The 18,612-nt window shown below is 39.9% G+C and overlaps 2 protein-coding genes across 2 annotated transcripts in view; both read right to left on the reverse strand.

The window, feature by feature from the left end:
- LOC146683698 (growth factor receptor-bound protein 10-like) overlaps positions 1 to 3,434 on the reverse strand; it is a 73,105-nt gene extending 69,671 nt beyond the window's left edge. The window contains exon 1 of the mRNA XM_085447124.1: positions 3,330 to 3,434. The gene's annotated coding sequence lies outside the window, so the exon portion shown is untranslated. The remainder of the gene's footprint in view (positions 1 to 3,329) is intronic.
- Positions 3,435 to 12,004: 8,570 nt separating this feature from the next.
- LOC146683699 (uncharacterized) lies at positions 12,005 to 18,195 on the reverse strand. The gene is made up of 5 exons (XM_085445993.1): positions 18,020 to 18,195; positions 17,891 to 17,910; positions 17,691 to 17,805; positions 17,439 to 17,612; positions 12,005 to 13,100 (listed from the first exon to the last, which is right to left on the reverse strand). Exons 1-5 carry the CDS (start codon positions 18,020 to 18,022, stop codon positions 12,483 to 12,485), a joined length of 930 nt encoding a protein of 309 aa, XP_085302119.1. The 5' UTR covers positions 18,023 to 18,195; the 3' UTR covers positions 12,005 to 12,482.
- Between the last annotated feature and the right edge of the window lie 417 nt (positions 18,196 to 18,612).

Raw genomic sequence — 18,612 nt, forward strand, 5'->3', positions numbered from 1 at the left:
GAAAGGGAAAACTTCACTCAAAGATGGAGAAAGATGGAGAAAGACAGGACAGGAGAGGAAGAGAGAGGTTAGATTTAACGGTAAGGACTGCTCGGTGGGATTTGATGAACTGCAAATTTAAAGCTTACATGTAAGTCCTCATGTTATTGGGTCTGTACATGTAACATGTTGGGGTTTTTTTTTTCTTTGTTTTTTTTTCATATTGTGAAACATGCTGCAAAACAAACTGAGGTAGACTGTGTTATTTAAAGACTGCATGAAAATCCTCTGCAGGATAAACAGTTCAGTTTACTGTCCTGTGATGGATTTAAAGTAAAGAACAGTGTGTGACCTGTACACAGTGGCTGTGGTTTCACAGTCAGGTTACATCAAGTGTAGCAGAGATTCCTATCATTTTTAGCTGATGATGCTTAGATTCACTGAATTCCACCTTCATACCAACTTTATACCGTATAGAAAATAAACAGCATAAACCGTGTACTATCAGTGTAGAGTATGAAAAACACGCCAGGACAAGATAAAACATCTGCTGACATCTGGTTGAATTACATCCAAGAACATCCCCACACTGAGCCACTACAACTGATTTCAGGGTTCCCCCACCTGTTGAGTTCCACATTAACCTCTTCCCTACTCATTTTCCTGTTATGTCTGTATGTCTTAATTATACTGTATGTCCATTTCAGTAAATTGGTGTAAATATTTCCTAGCAACATATAAAGGAATGAGGGTTGGCTTAACACTTTTTCACAATACTTTAAATTGTGCTCCAAAAAAGATTTGGGGGGCGGATACAGGAAGTATAATAAAAGCAGAAGACCAGCTAAGAACACTGCAGAAGCCTGAAAGAGAGGGATCTTTTTCTTGTTTATGAGATTGCTCTTCTCTTATTGCCACCTGGTTATATTAGGTGACCTTTGCATGTCATTTTTAATTAGTCGTAGCAGAAAATCAGGTATAACTAATGTCATTGTGAGCCAGCATGAACAGCGCCAGGGCACATTTCTGATTTATTATACACCTTTGCTGTCCTTGGGATAAATGTTGTGTACAGTTCACATTAAAATGGATTATCGGTCTATTTTTCTTTGCCAGGTTTTATTTAACTTAACGAAACTGGGGCGAGGAACTATTTTTTTTCAGTCGTTTTTGGAGTCAAGGAAGAGACAGCAAATCAGCGAAGCCTTATTTCCCATCATCCATACGCATCAGCTGGCCTCAAACCCTGAGTAAAAAATCTAGTGAAAAGTTATCCCTCTGCTGTTCAGGCTGGAGCTGCTTTTATTGGAGAAAAGCTCTTGTTGCAGGCTCTGGTGCTGGTTTAATGAGCAGTCTGCTTCGGCCTGAGAATCTAGGTGAAAGGTTAGCATGTCCCTTTAAGAAAAGGTCAAATTTAAAACTGTGAGAAGAGTGTGTGCCTGTGTTTGTGGGCCTCATAGCGAACAGACCATACCTCCAATCACTAGCTATATGACACAAGCTGTTACTAGGGGAACTGAAAGTTTATATCGTATTATAGAGTTTTAAAGGGAACAGGCATCCCGATTAAGCCCTTGTTGTAAAATAAAACTGTCTACCGATCTTTTTATTTGACACCACGTATCTCTGTTGCAGAGGGAGGGGTGCCGAATACATTAGTGCACTGGAAAGCGATTTTACTGGCAAGGTTAAATTATGAGCTGTTGTGGCGCTGCATAGCTTGGAGCTCCGGGCACCCCAGTGTACCAGTGCGGCAACAAGCAGTTTTGTCAAAAGAGAGCCCTAAATATAGCCATCGCACAGTGTTATTATCACAGCAGGGGAAGGGCTCTGTTATCTCTCACCCTTCACTCCGATTGTTTTACTACTCGAGCAGATGACAGCTTCACAGAGGCTGGGGCCCATTTGCTCGGTATATGACCTGTTATATAAGACCTCCAATGATGCGGGTGCGTTTGCTGTATTTTCCAACAGCAACACTTTATAAATGATTTCATGTCAGGTTTTATGTGCCAAAGAGGAGCACCTATTCCCAATTTGTGCTACAGTCACACTCGTACTCTTCTTTTTACTCATGTTTATCTCTGTGACAAGTATGCCATTAGCCCTACAACTGTGACGCCAAAATGTTGGCAAAAATACATCAGTGGAGGAAAACATACAGCACACACACAGTCTTATTAGGGACTGTATAAGCAACACTTAATCTATGCACACAACAACGCGGGGCATTGTGTTGCTTTCCTGTCTTTGTTACAGAGCGGTGACATGAGAATGGCCATCGTGGGCTCGCTGAGTCACTCATTCAGAACTAGCTGTACTGAACGGCATGATTGGAAGTGGTGGTCCGGTGGTCCCCCCAAACCCCCTGCTGCGCTGCCTGACCTGGATCAGTGGTTGTAGACAGATTCAACAACACGACAGACACTCAAAAAAAATTCATTCACAAAAGCTATTGTTAGTGCAGTCGATGTGTGTGGCAAGGACTGGCCCGTTTCAGCATTCCCTAACAAGCAACAAGTAGCTGAGTATGTCAGGCCACTATTCTTCTCATCTCTCTCTCACTCCCACTCTCTCACTCACACACACACACACACACACACACACACACACACACACACACGTCAGTTTCTCTTCTGCACTGTTTACACCCAAACAAATGATACTGCTCGCTGCTTTGCTAATAAGGTCCGTACTAAGAAGAGCTTAGCATTAGCTACAGAAAGTAGTGTTCACCGTGAACTATATGGCCAATGCCATATTGTTCATGTTTTGTTTGTCTGGACTGGAGACCAGTCTGCAACCATCTCTGCGATTGCTTTGGTCACTGGCAGGTTGCTGCTATCGCCTGTAGTTTGCATGGATGACATCAACTTGTTCCAAAGCTATTGGGTAAGTGGGAGTGAAACCAAAAGGTACAGCACAAACCGCAAATAGGGACTGTTTATGTTTAGTGTGAGTTGTGGATTTTGAAACGTGCTGGTTGCAGCGCTGAGACGCACTTTTACTTTGAAGGTGACCATTCTCTATTTGCCATTTGTGCACTTCACTATCGCTTAGCTAGTAGCTAGCCAGCGTTTGCTAACAAACTGACACCTTCAGCAATTTCTTACCATCTAGTTGGAGAATAAATATTTTTACTTCGAAAATGGTGTTAGAAGTATAACATCCAAGCAAAAATAATAATAAATTTAAACTTTATAACGTATTACATTTATTATTTACTATATTTGGATTAGAAGGTGGGATGCTAAGACTAGCAAGCTTGATTAGCAAGCTACATCCATAAACTGCATTGCTGTAACACACTGTCATACAATTATAGACAGAAACTCTATAATTTCACTCACCCAAACTGGAGTTCTTGGGATCCCTTACATCAACCCACAGTATTTGTCAGAAAATTTTATTAGAAACGCTTCAAGTGCGGCTAACACTAGCAACAGTAGTCTAGTTTAGTTCCTAGACTTAGCTAAGAGGAGGACAAGTATGCAGCTAGCAACAGCCCTCAGTATCAGCATACCTTGTGTATTTAGTGCCAGGCTGTAAGTATGTTTTCTGCATTTCAGTATGGAAGTATATGACTATAGTATCCCTTTTAGAGCCAGCATCAAGTGGCCACAGTTTTTGGCACATGCTCATTTGCTTAGTTTTTCAGGCCCAGAACAAGCTGGCACTAGGTGCACACAGCTTAAACACACCACTGTGACTCCATTGAACCATAAATGTACATTGCTCTGGGAGTGGGAGCTAATGTGATGGCTTCCTATTTCAGGAGGTCTAACTGGAGCTGAGGTCATTAAATCATGTCCAGAGGTAGTGGGTTGGTTTTTGTGTACTGGTTTGCCACTCACTTAAAACACATTGACAAATATAGCCTTTATGAAGCTGGGCTTTATTGCAGGACTCTCGGGCTAGACTGCGTTAATTGAAGCTAAGGGTAGTAAACTGGAAATGGAGTGTAATTTCATGATTCTAGATATACCCTGCACACATTTGGAATTAAATGATTAAACAGACGGAAAATAAACTGCGCTGCTATTAATCATACTGTAAATTAGTACAGCAACGATGCTTGTCAATTATCTGTGTTTGTTTTGCCCACAAAAAGGCTTTAATGCATTATAGGGTGATTAAACAAAGCCTACATTAGATCAGAGATTATTTGACAGAGAAGCATGACTCAGATTTTCCAGACATGAAACACCAAGGGCAACTTCAGCAAAAATATTACAGTCTAAGTGCAACCATCTGTGTGTGTTTGCGTGTGTGCACGCAAGCGTGATGCAGCACTCATCATCTGTGTGTGCTCCCATAGTAAACAGTGTTTGAGGGTCCTGCCATGGCAGCCACTTCCACATCTTTGTGCTCCTGTAAAGCTCCCAGGATTGTCTGTTCAGACACAGTTCTATATTACATAAGGTGTAAAGAAAAATTTAGTGTCTCGGACGTCACAGAGTGCCAGTGTTTTCACCAGAAACAAGCTGAGAAGGTCAGACAGGATTTCCCTCACCGGTAGCAGTTGGCTACACAAATATCAACCTGAAAACAAACATGTTATTGGAGAGAGGGCCACAGGAAAGCTGGACAAAGAGTCTGTGACGTGGCAGCTGAAAATAAATCCCATTTCCCATCACTCACTAGACGTTAAAGCCTTCCTGATGAATGGCATTTTGTTTGGTTCTCAAGACTCAGAAATGACCACCTTGGCAACGCATAGAAACACACAAAAGCACAGACAGGCTCTGTGATTAATGATTAATCAGTCTGTCTTGATTGAGCTACTTCCCTGATCACTGTTAGAGAAACAATCCAAATAACCTGCAGCCTAATTTTTAGTTTGTTTGCATGGTTTTTAATCAGTGTTTTGTGTAAATTAATTAGATTCAACGCTGGATTTCCTTTCCTCTGAGTACCCCTAAAATAATTCCTGATGACAGGTGAATTATTTGCTCTTCCTGTTGCACAATGAGGTTTTTTTTTCCCCCCCATAAAAGAAGTAAAGACTCTTTATGTTTCCTCACATTGTTTGCAGTTAAAGGGATAGGCCTTAGCTCAAGGAGCAGGATCTGTAAGATTGCAATACAAGCGTGAGGACATTTTATTAGGATTACACGTTATTTCCAAAGTCCAATCAAATCCAGGGTGGGATGTGAAAATGTGTTTCTCCGGTGGCTGCCAGGAGCAAAATAGTTTTACATAAGCTGGAAAAATTACTTTGATTTGCCTCTTACAGCAAATTTTAACTGAAATGATTGTGCTGCCATCTAGTGGTGCACATGGCCAGTGGCAACCCCCGCTAGAGTGGGGGTGAACTCCATGTGTCCATGATCCAACACAGCTGATTTAATGGCTAAATTACCTCCTCAACAGACTGAGAGTAGAGAAGTCACTTGGATGAGTGACAAAACGTTTCTCCTAGTGATGGGCAGATGAAGCCCCATGAAGCACTGAAGCTTTTCATCCAATTGGTTCACCCCAACGCGAAGCTTCATGAAGCTTCATTTGCTCTAGTAGGACACCTACTGGACGTAAAAATAATAGCTGGCATGAATTTGAAGAGTGTGGCATTTTGCACACAGCCTGTAAATGTCAACAACAAAAGGAGTGTGTAAAACATGTATATTGTAGTGATGGCAGTATACTGTGTATATTTATAGTGGCAGTATGGGAAATGATTATTTGGAAATGCTTGAAATGGAAATGATCATTTACTGTGAGGTGAGGTGTGGTTGGGGTGTGGACAGTGGTTGTGCTTTTCTAACGTTGAGGTATGGACAGCTACACACTGAGGCTTTGTCCTGCCTGTTCACATTTTATTCTGTAAAAACTAAATTTTCACTGCTTTTATGACCTTTTTAGTGGGGAGAACATAGCTAGGATTTAATGATTTAACAAATCTTTTGAATCCTTTGTCCTCCACAATGCTAAATGGCTGGGAGTCCTCAATCACCATGCTGACCAGGTCTTCATCTATTTGAGATTGTTCTCCTGAGGAAAGACAATAAAGATAAAGCACAAATATAAATATCACATACGTAACTTATAACAGTTGTATAATATTGTTATATCATTTAGTAACATTACTGCATCCTATATTATCATGGCATTTGATGGCTCACCTGGTCTTGCTCCACAATCGGTGTCCCCCTTATTCTCATGCAAAGCTCTGTAGTGCCTAAGCATGGATGAGGTGTTGTTGTTATATCCCAGCTCCCTGGCACATAGCAAACACTTCACCTTGTACAAAAGTCAAGACAGCTCAACATAAATTGTATTGCACCATCAGTATCATGAAAATACATCTTCTGTAGAAATTTACATACCTTGTTGGGAGGAATAAGATCAAAATGTTCCCACACAGGGGAGGACATCCTCCTCTTCTTAGCTGGCTCCATTCTCTCCTGACTTTCTCTCCTCACTCTCATAAACCTCCAAACGGTCTCCAAACTCTCACTAACCGCAACTCTCCATCAAACACCTACATTTTGAATGAAGTCTGAGGGGTTTATATCGCTGTCATAGCTCGCGGCAAAGTTCGAACCACTTCATGAACCAGTCACGTGGTACAGCCGGGCAGCGAGGCTTCGGACGTCATCATTTTCAGCTCCTCCCATAAATGAAGCAAGCCTCGATACGCGCTTCGCGGAAACGCCCCCTCCATTACTCGACACACGCTCCGAAGCCTCGATACAGAACGTCCCATCACTAGTTTCTCCCACTGAAAACGCTACGTCCACATGAACAGAATCAACCTTTTTGGGCTCCTCAACATGTCTTCAAGTTCTCCAGAGGCCTGGTAATGAACTAATGATTCAGGTGTGTTGGCCCAGGGTGAAATATATAAAATCTGCAGGACAACGGCCCTTGAGGCCTGGAGTTTCTCACCTCTGTGCTAATGGAAAGCATAAAACTGGTGAGACTTTTTGGGGACAATGTGACAACACAGATTTTTCGCTTGAAAGAAACACACAAAGGGGGATAAACACTGCGTCCACTTGCTGCTTCTGTCGTTTTTAGCTGCATGAAAGTGAAAAATATAAGATTTGGAGCTGTTTTCATTCTTTGTAATGTTTTCTTTCAGACTAGTGGAGGGAAAATGTCATTAGATGTTTATTTTAAACACTTGATGTGTCTTTGCCAATATATACAAATTATGAATGCACGGTTATTAAGATAATACCTCAGCTGTACTATTTTTTTTTTTTTTTAAGCATGAAACTTAAAACCCCCCCCCGATTACTTTATAATATAAGTCATCACTTGGGGAAGTCTCATTGTGACTTCTGATTTTAAAAGTTACATAAAGGCCTAGATTTTATTATAAATGTATAAATTTTGAGTAAATAGCTCTAAGACAAAGCGAGCAGTCTCTTCTTCAGCAGCTCTTAAATCGAAGAAACATTCCAGCTTTATTCCTGCCTTTTTATCAGTCAGTACCTTAGAACCAGTACCTTGGAACTTGGGTTAATATCACAGTCTGCTTTTCTAATTAACAGGACGATCAACACACCTTTTTCTGACTTTGCACACTTCCGCATAACATTTATTATCATTTAATTGAAAGGATTCAGGATTATGAGGCGCTGCAGAGTAAAGAGTTTGAGGTAATAAAGTGTGCTGTGTTTGAATCTGTGATTACAGCAAGTCCACACTTATAACAGCAGAGTTTGATTTATTTATCAAACTTGTGATAAATCACAACTAAGTTCATCTGCAAGGGTTCATTTTTTTTCATCATTACTCAGACTCACACCTGATGTTTCCAGGTACTTCAGTGGTTCCATCAAAGTCATTTTTCTTGACCTTGTTTAGATAATAGGTCATCACTGCACCAGATACATATTCATCCCATTTGCTAAGACAGGAGGCAGCAATCACAATTTTCCCCGGGTTAGGACCGTTGGTGGGCATGGAGACTCCATAGTATCTCTTTGAACAGGATTTCTGAGAAATGCAGATGGTTGAGGAGACCAGAAAATGTGGAGCTTGGTCTTTGAGGAGTTCTTGCAGACTCTGCTTAATTTGCTCTTCATTCTCTGGATTATTCAGCAGGACAATCTGGAAACGGTTACAGATACAGTCAACTGCCAACTAAGATCTGCTAGAAATTAAATTCCAGTCATTAAAATGAAAGTAAGTGCTTTTTTAAAAAAAAAAAAAAAAAAAAAAAAAAAAAAATTCATACATACCATTTACTAATTTTATTTTTTAACAGTTGCTTATTTTCAGTGAATTAAGAATAGATGGATTTATGCCTAATTAGAACTGTGTCAACGAGTGTAGCTTTAATGTTATTTAGAAATATAAGGATATAAGCTTATTAGGTTCATAATTGGTTAGCTTTTGTGTTACTGTGTTTAAATTAAGGGTGATGTAATTCATTTAAAAGTGAAATGTTGCGATTGTGTCAATGAAATAAAAAAAGAAAAAAAGAAAAACCTGTGTGTCTGCACAGGTTGAACATTTTTATACTAAATTTAATTGCATAACAACACCACATGCAATAATAAAAATGATAGCATTACTGCTGTTCTTTTCCCACATTTTCTATCAGTTAAATAAATCTATCGCTATTGCTATGACTGCGGCCACATCGCTGGTGTTAAATCATGGTGTGCGTACAAGTTTAAACTTTAAGCTGTGATGTTTTGTACTGGCTAGAGACACGTAAGGTTTGTTTCTTGAGGACATAAATGAGGCCATTACTTTTTATTATACACAGGGAGAGACAATTTTAATTGTTATCTCAGACTTGAAATCAAAAACGTAATCTGTCAAAGCATCTGCTGAATGCAATCCTTGTATAAGAAGATGTCAACATTATGGATATTTGCACATCCATGAACTCCACAGTAATAAAGAGTATCACCTCCCTGGAGTTGTGTTGATATCCTCAAGGATCTAAGTCCAGTATTGACATTCAGTCTTTTAGCTTTGTGTTTGCAATCTACAGATCCTTTAAAAAGTGCCCGACTCTTCACTGTTTGTTGCTGAAACATAATGTACACTAGGTTTTTCAGCTTTTGAATTCATCAGTATGAAAGTACTCTGCACTATACATGACATGAAACTGGAGGCTCTGCCGGGGAAGCTGAGTCAGATAAAAGTCGAAAGGCCTGGGATATTTTTTTTCTTTAAGCCTGACAAAATATCCCTGATGATTTCTTCTTGGGGAAAAAAGGGAGGTTTGTTGATTTTTCCCAGAAAGAAGATGCTGTGAAGAGTCTGCTAAGTGAAAGCACATGAATTCATTGTTAAATTACAGATTGCACAATGGTCCTGTTTCCAAAGCTTGCAGTTTAACCCGCCTTGTCCATTAAGCGTTCCTTCCACCTCTTACTTCCTTGAGGCATGTTACACCACTCCTGCATCTGTTTCAGTATCTTGAAGGCAGAAATGTCACGGTTCTGGGTCCGTTGGACCCAGTATTTTGAGTTTATTATATTTCGGTTTAATTCTGCTTCATGGATTGTTTTCTTATTCTTGTAGTGATGACGATTATTATTTCTTGTTTCTGTTTATCCGTGCTTAAGGATTTGTTCTCAGTTATATCTCACGTTTAGTTTAGTTCAGGTTCCATGTGTCATTCTCTGTCTGTCTGTCTCTCAGTGTAAAGTCTGCATGCTTGTTTAGTAATTCATGTTTCCTGTTTTATTGTGAAAGTCTTTGTCTTATGTTACTGTGTGCAGCTTGGTTCCCCCCGTCTCGTTAACCCTGATCTCTCCCAGCTGTGTCTCCCTCCTGTTGCCCATTCGCTGATTACCACCCTGTGTATATTAGCCCTGTGTTTTCCTGTGCTCAGTGTCGCGTCGTACCCTCAGACCCTGCCTGTGTGTGCCTGCTTGGTTTCATGCCAGCAATAAAAGCTGTGGTTTTAGTTACATTTCGTCTCTGAGTCCTGCATTTGGATCCACATTTCCACCTGCCCGCACACAGAGCCCTGACAAGAAATGCCTTCAAGTAGTGATGGCCAAATGAAGCTTTCCGAAGCACTGAAGCTTGTATTGAAAAACGGTTCATTACTCGAAGCTTTTCAACACAGTCCTCTCCGGTGACATCTGGTGGTGAAAATTTTGAAGAGCAGCTTGAATCTGCAAAATAAAACGGACTGCTCAATTATCACTGCTCACTCAAGAGTGGAGTTCTCTCTGATATTGGGCCACCGTTCCGTTGCTTTGAACATGTAATTGGTTTTGTTTTCTCGATTGGGGGGCTGAAAAAAATGTAATGCGTATTTGCGTAATACATTTTGATCAATAAACTTTCCCTATTTAAACATGCACTATGGTGGCCTTTCTTTGCTCATAACTCCTTGATGTTGGTAAATACAATAAGTGAGCAATATATATAATATACATATGATAATGCACAGCACATTATGGAGTATGCCCCTGCTGTGAAGTCCTGCCTCCATCTACTTGTCGTTTAATCACTGGACAGCTGGACAGGTTCATACAAAATATTAGATGAGGCCAATTGTCCTATACATATTTTTGACCTAGGGGTGGGATTGATTGTGAACTGGAAAGGGAAAATGCTTAAGAAGCTGAGTACGGCTGCATCGTCACTGATTTGTAGAATCATTTTTGATTCGATACAGGATCTGATTCAATTTGATTGGAATCTGGAAAGTTTTGCCTCAGTCAGAAATATTACAATTCTGATCATTTAACAGTATATATCCATAATTTCGTATCTATTAAAAGAAAGCTGACACATGTGAGACTTAATTAGAGATGTAAACAGAGAGTTATGAAACCTGCAGCTGCAGAAGCCAGCGGAAAAAAAAGAGGCAAACACAGCGCGGACCCGCCGACACATCAAAATCTGACTCTGACGCGTCGGGTCCGCGCTCTGTGTTCACGTTTGTATGCAGAATCCGTAAACCTGCTCCCAGTTACTGTTTTAGCTGCATGGTGTTTGACGACATGTTGTGAGGTTTAACCTGAGATGCTGGCGTTTCAGGCATAATAACGTTAATTTACAAATCGACACGGGATTTTAATGAATCAATATCACTTTATTCAATTTAGCATGGATTGTAATCAGAAAGGCGATAATCAAAACCCACCCCTAATCAAGAACTTGCAAAGTAAAAACATGATCAATGTAAGGTAGCCCTTTTGTTATTTACATTTAAAAAGAGGATTAGTGTTACTGTGCGCTGGCTGAGTCTGTTTCTTTTCTTAGAAATAGTTTCTCCTGCCCTGGAGAAAATCCACTTGCATGGAACAGAAGAGGCTGTGGAGTGCAGGAACTACACTGCAAGCTGGTAGATATGCAGGTATTCCTGGGTCCTGCAGACTATCACCTAAAAACAATAAACAAAATGATTTTCTAAACTGTGTAGCAATGTCATGTACGTATAGTGTCAAATACATTTTTGTAGTCTTCATTAGCTTTAATTCACATGGAAGTGTTCCTAAAGTCATATGCTGTAATGATATTTACATTATGAAAACATGATTTTGGACATTTCAAGTTTTTCACTTCGGCAGATAAAATGAATTGAGCAAAATCAACTCAAAATATTCCCACACGCCAGAACGTCCTCTCTTCCTCGCTGGCTCCATATCTGTCAGTGGAATGATCACCTCGTCGCTATCTGTCACCATCAACACACTCCACGAATCCCGTGGATGATTCACTTCCTTATATCTGTTTGAATCAGGTACCGAAGCAGTTACGTGCGTAATGAAGCTTCGGACGTCACTGGTCACGTGACTTTTGCCAAACGAAGCAAGCCTCGACACAGTGCTTCTGAACCAGTGTGTTGTTTTTTTCGACACACGCTCCGGAGCGTCAGCTTCAAGCGGGCCATCACTACCTTCAAGTTTCTTTCTTTTTTTTTTTTGTTGATTTCTCAGAAATTCTGCTCTCCTAAAATGAATGAGCAGTTATGGATTTAAAAACCCGTCACAGCTCTGATAAATTCATCAGTAGAATCTGCAGACACACAATGTTAAAAACAATAAATTGCACAAAAATGCTGGATGTGGAAAAAAACAAAACAACTCACATATGCAGTTTATTTATTTTATTTGTTAGAAGGTTCAATAAGCACTCCAGTTGAGTTTTCTGTCAATTATTTCATGGTTGAGACTTTACAGGATTAAACTGAAACAAGTTAGATTTTACAATGCAGAAATATAATTGGTGCTATAACTGCTACAACTATTATAACTACATGTGTAGCGCTTATGAAAGAGGTTATAGATGGGATCATAAAAGGAAAAAATGGTTTTGTTGTTTTTACTTCATGTGCATCCTGGGTATAGACCAGTATAAAGGTGTTTCTTCCCAATAATTGCTGTCTCGCATCCTTCATATTGCATTTTAAAACGTAGAAGCCTGATTTTATTATTACATATAATTTCTAACAAGCACATTATACGGAGCTGGAGAGTAAACAGTTTGAGCAAATCCACACTCATTCTGTCAGAGCATCATTTATTCATCAGAATCAGACCAAAGCAGATGTATCAGGTCACCTCTGCACCTTATGATTCTGGGGTGTAAAATTCTCCTGTCCATGTCTTAAACTGAATTGTTCGCAACACATTCATAAGATCCTTACGAACCTCTTCCTCTGCTCTCTGCCTGTTTTCAGCTGAGTGTTCGTGCACATGTGTTTTATTTTTAATTTCTTCCTCATTTGTAAGCAAGTTGCTCAGGCTCTCGGGTTCAGCACAGTTACCATACTCCCACTCTTTTGTTTCTGTTGTGTTCAAGCCAAACAAATTGTGACATGATCTGCAAGGGTTCATTATTTCATCATTACTGAGATTAAATGCCTCACACCTGATGTCTCCAGGTACTTCAATGGTTCCATCAAAGTAATCTTTCTTGACCTTTTTTGGATAATAGGTCATCACTGCACCAGATACATATTCATCCCATTTGCTAAGACAGGAGGCAGCAATCACAATTTTCCCCGGGTTAGGACCGTTGGTGGACATGGAGACTCCGTAGTACCTCTCTGAATTTTGGTCGGTTTTGGATTTCTGGGAAATGCAGATGGTGGAGGAGACCAGAAAAAGTGGAGCAAGGTTTTTGATGAGTTCTTGCAGACTCTTTCTTATTTGCTCTTCGTTCTCTGGATTCTTCAGCAGGACAATCTGGAAATAGTTACAAATACAGCCTAAATGTTACACCAGCATCCTAGAAATGATCAGCTTCCATTTGTTTATATTGTAACTGTAATATTTTTATAAATATCTGACTCTAATTCATGAGATTTTGTGATTTCTTTTAATATATAGTTGATCAAGATGTTTAGTCTATTGAGTTATTTAGCTATGCAGGACAATTAGATGCTTTTTATTTAGATAAGAGATGGAGTGGAATAGTTCAAAATATATCTAATTTCAACAGAGGTGGGTAGTAACGAGTTACATTTACTCTGTTACATTTACTTGAGTACGTTTTTGAAAAAAATGTACTTTTAAAGTACCTTTTTTGCACGATACTTTTTACTTTTACTTGAGTACATTTGTGAAGAAGAAACGGTACTGTTACTTCGCTACATTTGCAAAATTCGACTCGTTACTCTTTAAAAAGTTGGTACTTTTTTACCAATGAGATGTGGCCATGCAGTCACATGACCAGTTTGAAACTGTGGCGGGCAGAGCGGCCCAAGCGTTTCAAAGTAGCGGACACTAGTGATGTGCGATACCACTGATTTCCTTTCCGATCCGATACCAAGTAATATTCAGGGTGGTATCGATGATACTGATCTGATACTGATACTTTGTACAAAAACTTATTTTATTTATTGTATCTCAAATTATAGCGTCATAATCTCCCGGAGCCACCATTCTCCCGAATTTCTCTCGATTTTCCACCCGGACAACAAAATTGAAAAACCATATCGCAGAATTCATAGTGCAGCCCAGCCAATTCCAGTTTCCAACAATGACGGCAGCTGCTTAGTTTTAATATTACTCTTATTTCTCTTTCTGGGTCGCAAAAAAAAAACTTAACATGTTTTCAGGTGAGAATGTAGCTGTGTAAACTTCAAATTTCTGAGCCGACCGACACATCGTTTTCAAACCCCCGTGGTCTTTCACTACTCGGGTTAAACATGATATATAAGTCACTTTGATAACTTAAAAATGTTATTGTTTGACTTTTTCAGTGTTTTATTTGTTTGTGGGTAAATCGGTTTGGCTGAGATTAAAGTTATTGGGTTAGATTAAATTAAATTAAACTTTTTTTTTTTTTTTTTTTTTTGTCCCATTTGGATCTTTAGCCGTCAGAATTTTTGTCTTAAGGCCAAGAAAGATGCCAAGCAGATTTATTTTACCAAGTGGATCATCATGGCCTTGCCATATTGGTCCATTTGATTGACCTTTATTATAATTATGAATTTATTTTATTTTATTTTCGGTTGCTACAAACGGGACAGACATGACTGGGGGATAGGACAGGGAGAAAGAATGAAAGAAAGAGAGGGAGAGAAAGAAAACCAGAGGGGAGAAGAGACGGTGAGAAAGGGGGGAAGAAAGAAAGAAAAACAAACAAAACACCTGGATCACCTGTATGGAAAAAAAACAGAAGAGAAAGCAAACAACAAAGAGCAACATAATAAGAAAAAAAAAAAGCACCATCACAATAAACTAGCTAGCAGTAGATATCAATAGTTACTAAATATTAAACGATATTGTGCAGCACGCAAGATAGACAGCGCACAATGTGCTTTGAGGCAGCAGCCAAGAAAGGTGTAGTCTGCGTCTGTGAACACCCGTGTGTACACCTGTATGCACACCTGTGTGGATCAGCATGCTTGTATTCCAAAGGTTTCTCCATGTAACGATCTGCTAGGGAGTGTGGGGAACCATAGCCCCGTCCCCCAGGGCATGAAGCAGGTATGGAGGAGATCCAGGCCCCAGACATCCAGAGGCTCCAGAGTACGAGGACCCGAGGAGGACCACCAAAGGGGGGGAACCGTGCCACCCTCCTGGGAAGAGCTGAGTAGAGCCCCAAACGAGACATCACCCAGCAGCTACGGAGCAGAGGCCAGAGGGGGTTGCAGTGGCATGCCCGCGGGCTCTGCCGGCAGCCAGCTGTGCCAGAGAGGACCGAGCTTCAGCCCCCCGGAAGGGGCCCAGCCGGGCCACAGGCGCCAGGCCCTGCCAATCGGCCACCAGGAGTGAGCCGGTACATACATGAGTGCCCAGCCCCAGTCGACAAGAACCACCAACACACCAACGTCTGAGGGCATCAGCCACCGGCAGGGAGTGTGGTGAGGGGGGATAGGCCTCCGTACTTTGGAGGGCCTGAGATGTACCCAGAGAGGTTGAGTCTAAGACCCAACCTGATATAGATACAGACGAACAGGCGCACGCGGACACAGACGTGCATTCCCACCCCCATATACACAACCAAATACTCGGCACTCACCCAACGTGTAGACAGACACAAATAGACACTGCACAGACAGTCGCACTCCCCAAACATACTCTATATTGCATGTGCATTTATGCAGAAATAAATGCACATTCATACAATTTATGGTAAACTGAGCTGCCTTGTATGTACATATGTTGAAGATGCCTCGTTTTAATGTTTTCTCTGAGGCTGCTGTGCCAATTGGAGCAAAAATGAATATAAAGTTTACAGCATATCTTGTCACTGGAAATTGTTTGCACTGTTTATATATTTATATTATTTACTATACTGGTGAAAAAAGCTTTGTTGTGAAAAACTGAAATCTGTAAATTAGAGTTGTTGTGCCTTATTTTGTTGATGTTTTTACATATATTCCTTTTGAAAATACTAAAATTTGTATATTTATTTATTTTGTTTGTCTGATATTTATTTATAAAATAAATCAGACATTTTAAAGTTACTCGCTACTTGAGTAGTCTTTTCGCCAAGTACTTTTTTACTCTTACTTGAGTAACTTTTTTTGAAGACTACTTTTCACTTTTACTTGAATAATAATATTTTAAAGTAATGCTACTCGAGTACAATTTTTGGATACTCGACCCACCTCTGAATTTCAAATCAACAAGCAAAAATCCATCTTTGTTATTACTGATTCAAAACGTATTTTGCAAACAACCTTTTTTCCTGGGCTGTCAAGAGAAATACTAAATTTAATCTTTGAGTTGACTTAACAGATCCAGCAGCTACACAGCAACAGCATCATATATGCACTGAAGACTGTAATAGAGCTGGGCGATATATCGAGTTTTTAAAAAATATCGATATATTTTTATACGAGATATAAGATGTGACAATATCCTTTATATCGATATAGTCTATGTTACGTTATAATTATACTTGTGGAGCCGCAAGTTTGCCTCTCTTTCGTCCACTTTCGTCTTTACAACGTTACTCGGCCTCGCCTCTCCTTCACTGAACACAACTCCCCCTCCTCCCCCATCGGATGCGACAAGATCAACACGGCAAATCTCCGTTAACGAGTTATTGCGCATCGACCCGTGCGTGGGACTGGACACCGTCAACGTGTTAGCTAGCTAACCACGCTAACGGGCTAACCACGCTAACGCCATGCAGCCCAGAGGCGCTGCACGGACTAAAATCCTTTCATTTTCTCAAAAGTTGACAGCGCGCCTTATGTATTAATTCTGGTTGTGCTTGATGGCCACGAACCGATTTTATGTGGTACACAGCGCTCAGCAATCTGTCAAAAAATGTTTTAGTACGACTTTGGTCAGCTACGGAGCTGCACCGCTTGATGGATTGTCGGAGCATTACGGCTGAGCCTCGCAGAGTGATACGTACTGTGCTTCAACGTAATATTACCTTACTGTGTATAAGGACCATAAATGGCACCTGTTAAGAGACGTGGTTGCGAAGCGGATTTCAAACTCCAGGCTGTCAGTCACGCAGTACAAGTTGGGAACAGAGCAGCTGTGAAATCTGTCTTTGTTATTGTGCTCAGCGTCTTTTAGTTTACATTTTGACTGCACAATTGTGAGCTTTTTGTTATGCACAAAAACAACATTGTTTTCTTTTATTTATGGAGCATTATTATTTAATAAATGCTCATAATTTATTTTTGAGTAAATTTTATGTACATCTGCTCTATGTTAATAAAAGTGCCTGTGTGACATCTGGGACACAGCTTTGACTAAGAACTCTCTTTTTGTTCTTACTTTATGGCTTTAAAAAAAATATATCGAGATATATATCTTATATCGCCATCCAGCTAAAAAATATCGAGATATGAATTTTGGGTCATATCGCCCAGCCCTAGACTGTAAGTATGTCCAATACTGAGTCTTTTAGATATGATTTAGCCTTAACTAACAAATTCTGAAGCAAGTCTCTAGTTCTCCAGCAGTCTCTGAGCACTGTTGGGTGACGTATGAGGCACACTTTTCAGCCATTTTTTAGACTTACCAGACAAAAAACACTTTGCATCATACTTTCTTTAAAACGGAAGTTTAACAGATTGACTGAAAATGTGAGAACAGTTATCTTACCATGTCGAGCACACAGGAGAACGGACTCCGTCTGGGAAGCTGAGTCAGATAGAATTGAAAAGGTCTGGGAAATTTTTCCTTTAAGGCTTTCAAAATATCACCATCAGAGATTATTTCTTCTGGAGAAAAAGGGATTTTGTTGATTTTGCCCAAAAAGAAGATGCTGTGAAGAATCTGTTGAGGGAAAACACATTTACTTAATGTTACAAGTGACATAACAGGACAGTGTTAAAGGTGCCAAAATTAACCCACCTCATCCACTAAGTGTTTACTTCCTGGAGCCATGTTAGACCAGTCATCCATCTTCATGATAATCTTGTAGGCATTTTCTCTGAAACCTTGTTGAGTTTTCAGAAATTCTTCTTTTCTAAAATGATAATGAGTGAGCTGTTAGGGATTTAAAAACACAAGAGGTCTGATAACTTTGGCTTCAGCAGAATCTGCAGACATACCTGTTTTGCTCTTGGTCAGCCTATTTTGAACATGAGAGAAAACATATTTAATTTAATATTGACAGAATAAAATAACTATCATTGGTGGCAGAGAAGACGACAGTGAAGAAGTGAAAAGCTGCTACTCACCATTGCTGCAGTCTAAGAATGAAACAGAAAGCACAGAGCGAACAGCCTCCGCCTTAAAATGGTTCCTCATGTGATTTAAAGAAGACCAGCCCTGCACTGGACTCTTACTCTACTGTAGAAAACAGCTCCACGGGAGAGCATGCGAGCAACTCTCCTAGTAATAGCTAGTGGAGGTTAATATGCACCCGCTGATCACTTTGTTTATCATTTGCTCTCCTGGAGTTAATCTAAAACCTGGAAGGACTTTGTTCCCATGTTATTCATATACTGCTATGCAGATGGTTTTTTCTTGTCCAATCCAAATAAAGATATAATTTTAAAAAGAAAACAGCTCCATTTACCCTGCACACCCGTGATCTTTAATGTTGTTTGTATTGTTCTAATGCATTATGTTTAAAGTACTGTTAAAACTACTCTATGGTACTGTAACTGTCAGGTACATTTATGGATGAAACAGTGAGATGAATACAAGTACCTTTATAATATGTACTATTATGCTCACTCTTGTTTAGTTTATAAAAACACAGTTTCAGATGCACTCACTGAATTTGCAACAGGAAGGAACAAACGCACTGCAGCATTGTGCAGTACTG

Source organism: Copadichromis virginalis, linkage group LG22 (genome assembly GCF_057382275.1).
Source record: "Copadichromis virginalis isolate Kocher_CV1m ecotype Utaka linkage group LG22, C_Virginalis_male_GT1.1, whole genome shotgun sequence".
NCBI lineage: Eukaryota > Metazoa > Chordata > Actinopteri > Cichliformes > Cichlidae > Copadichromis > Copadichromis virginalis.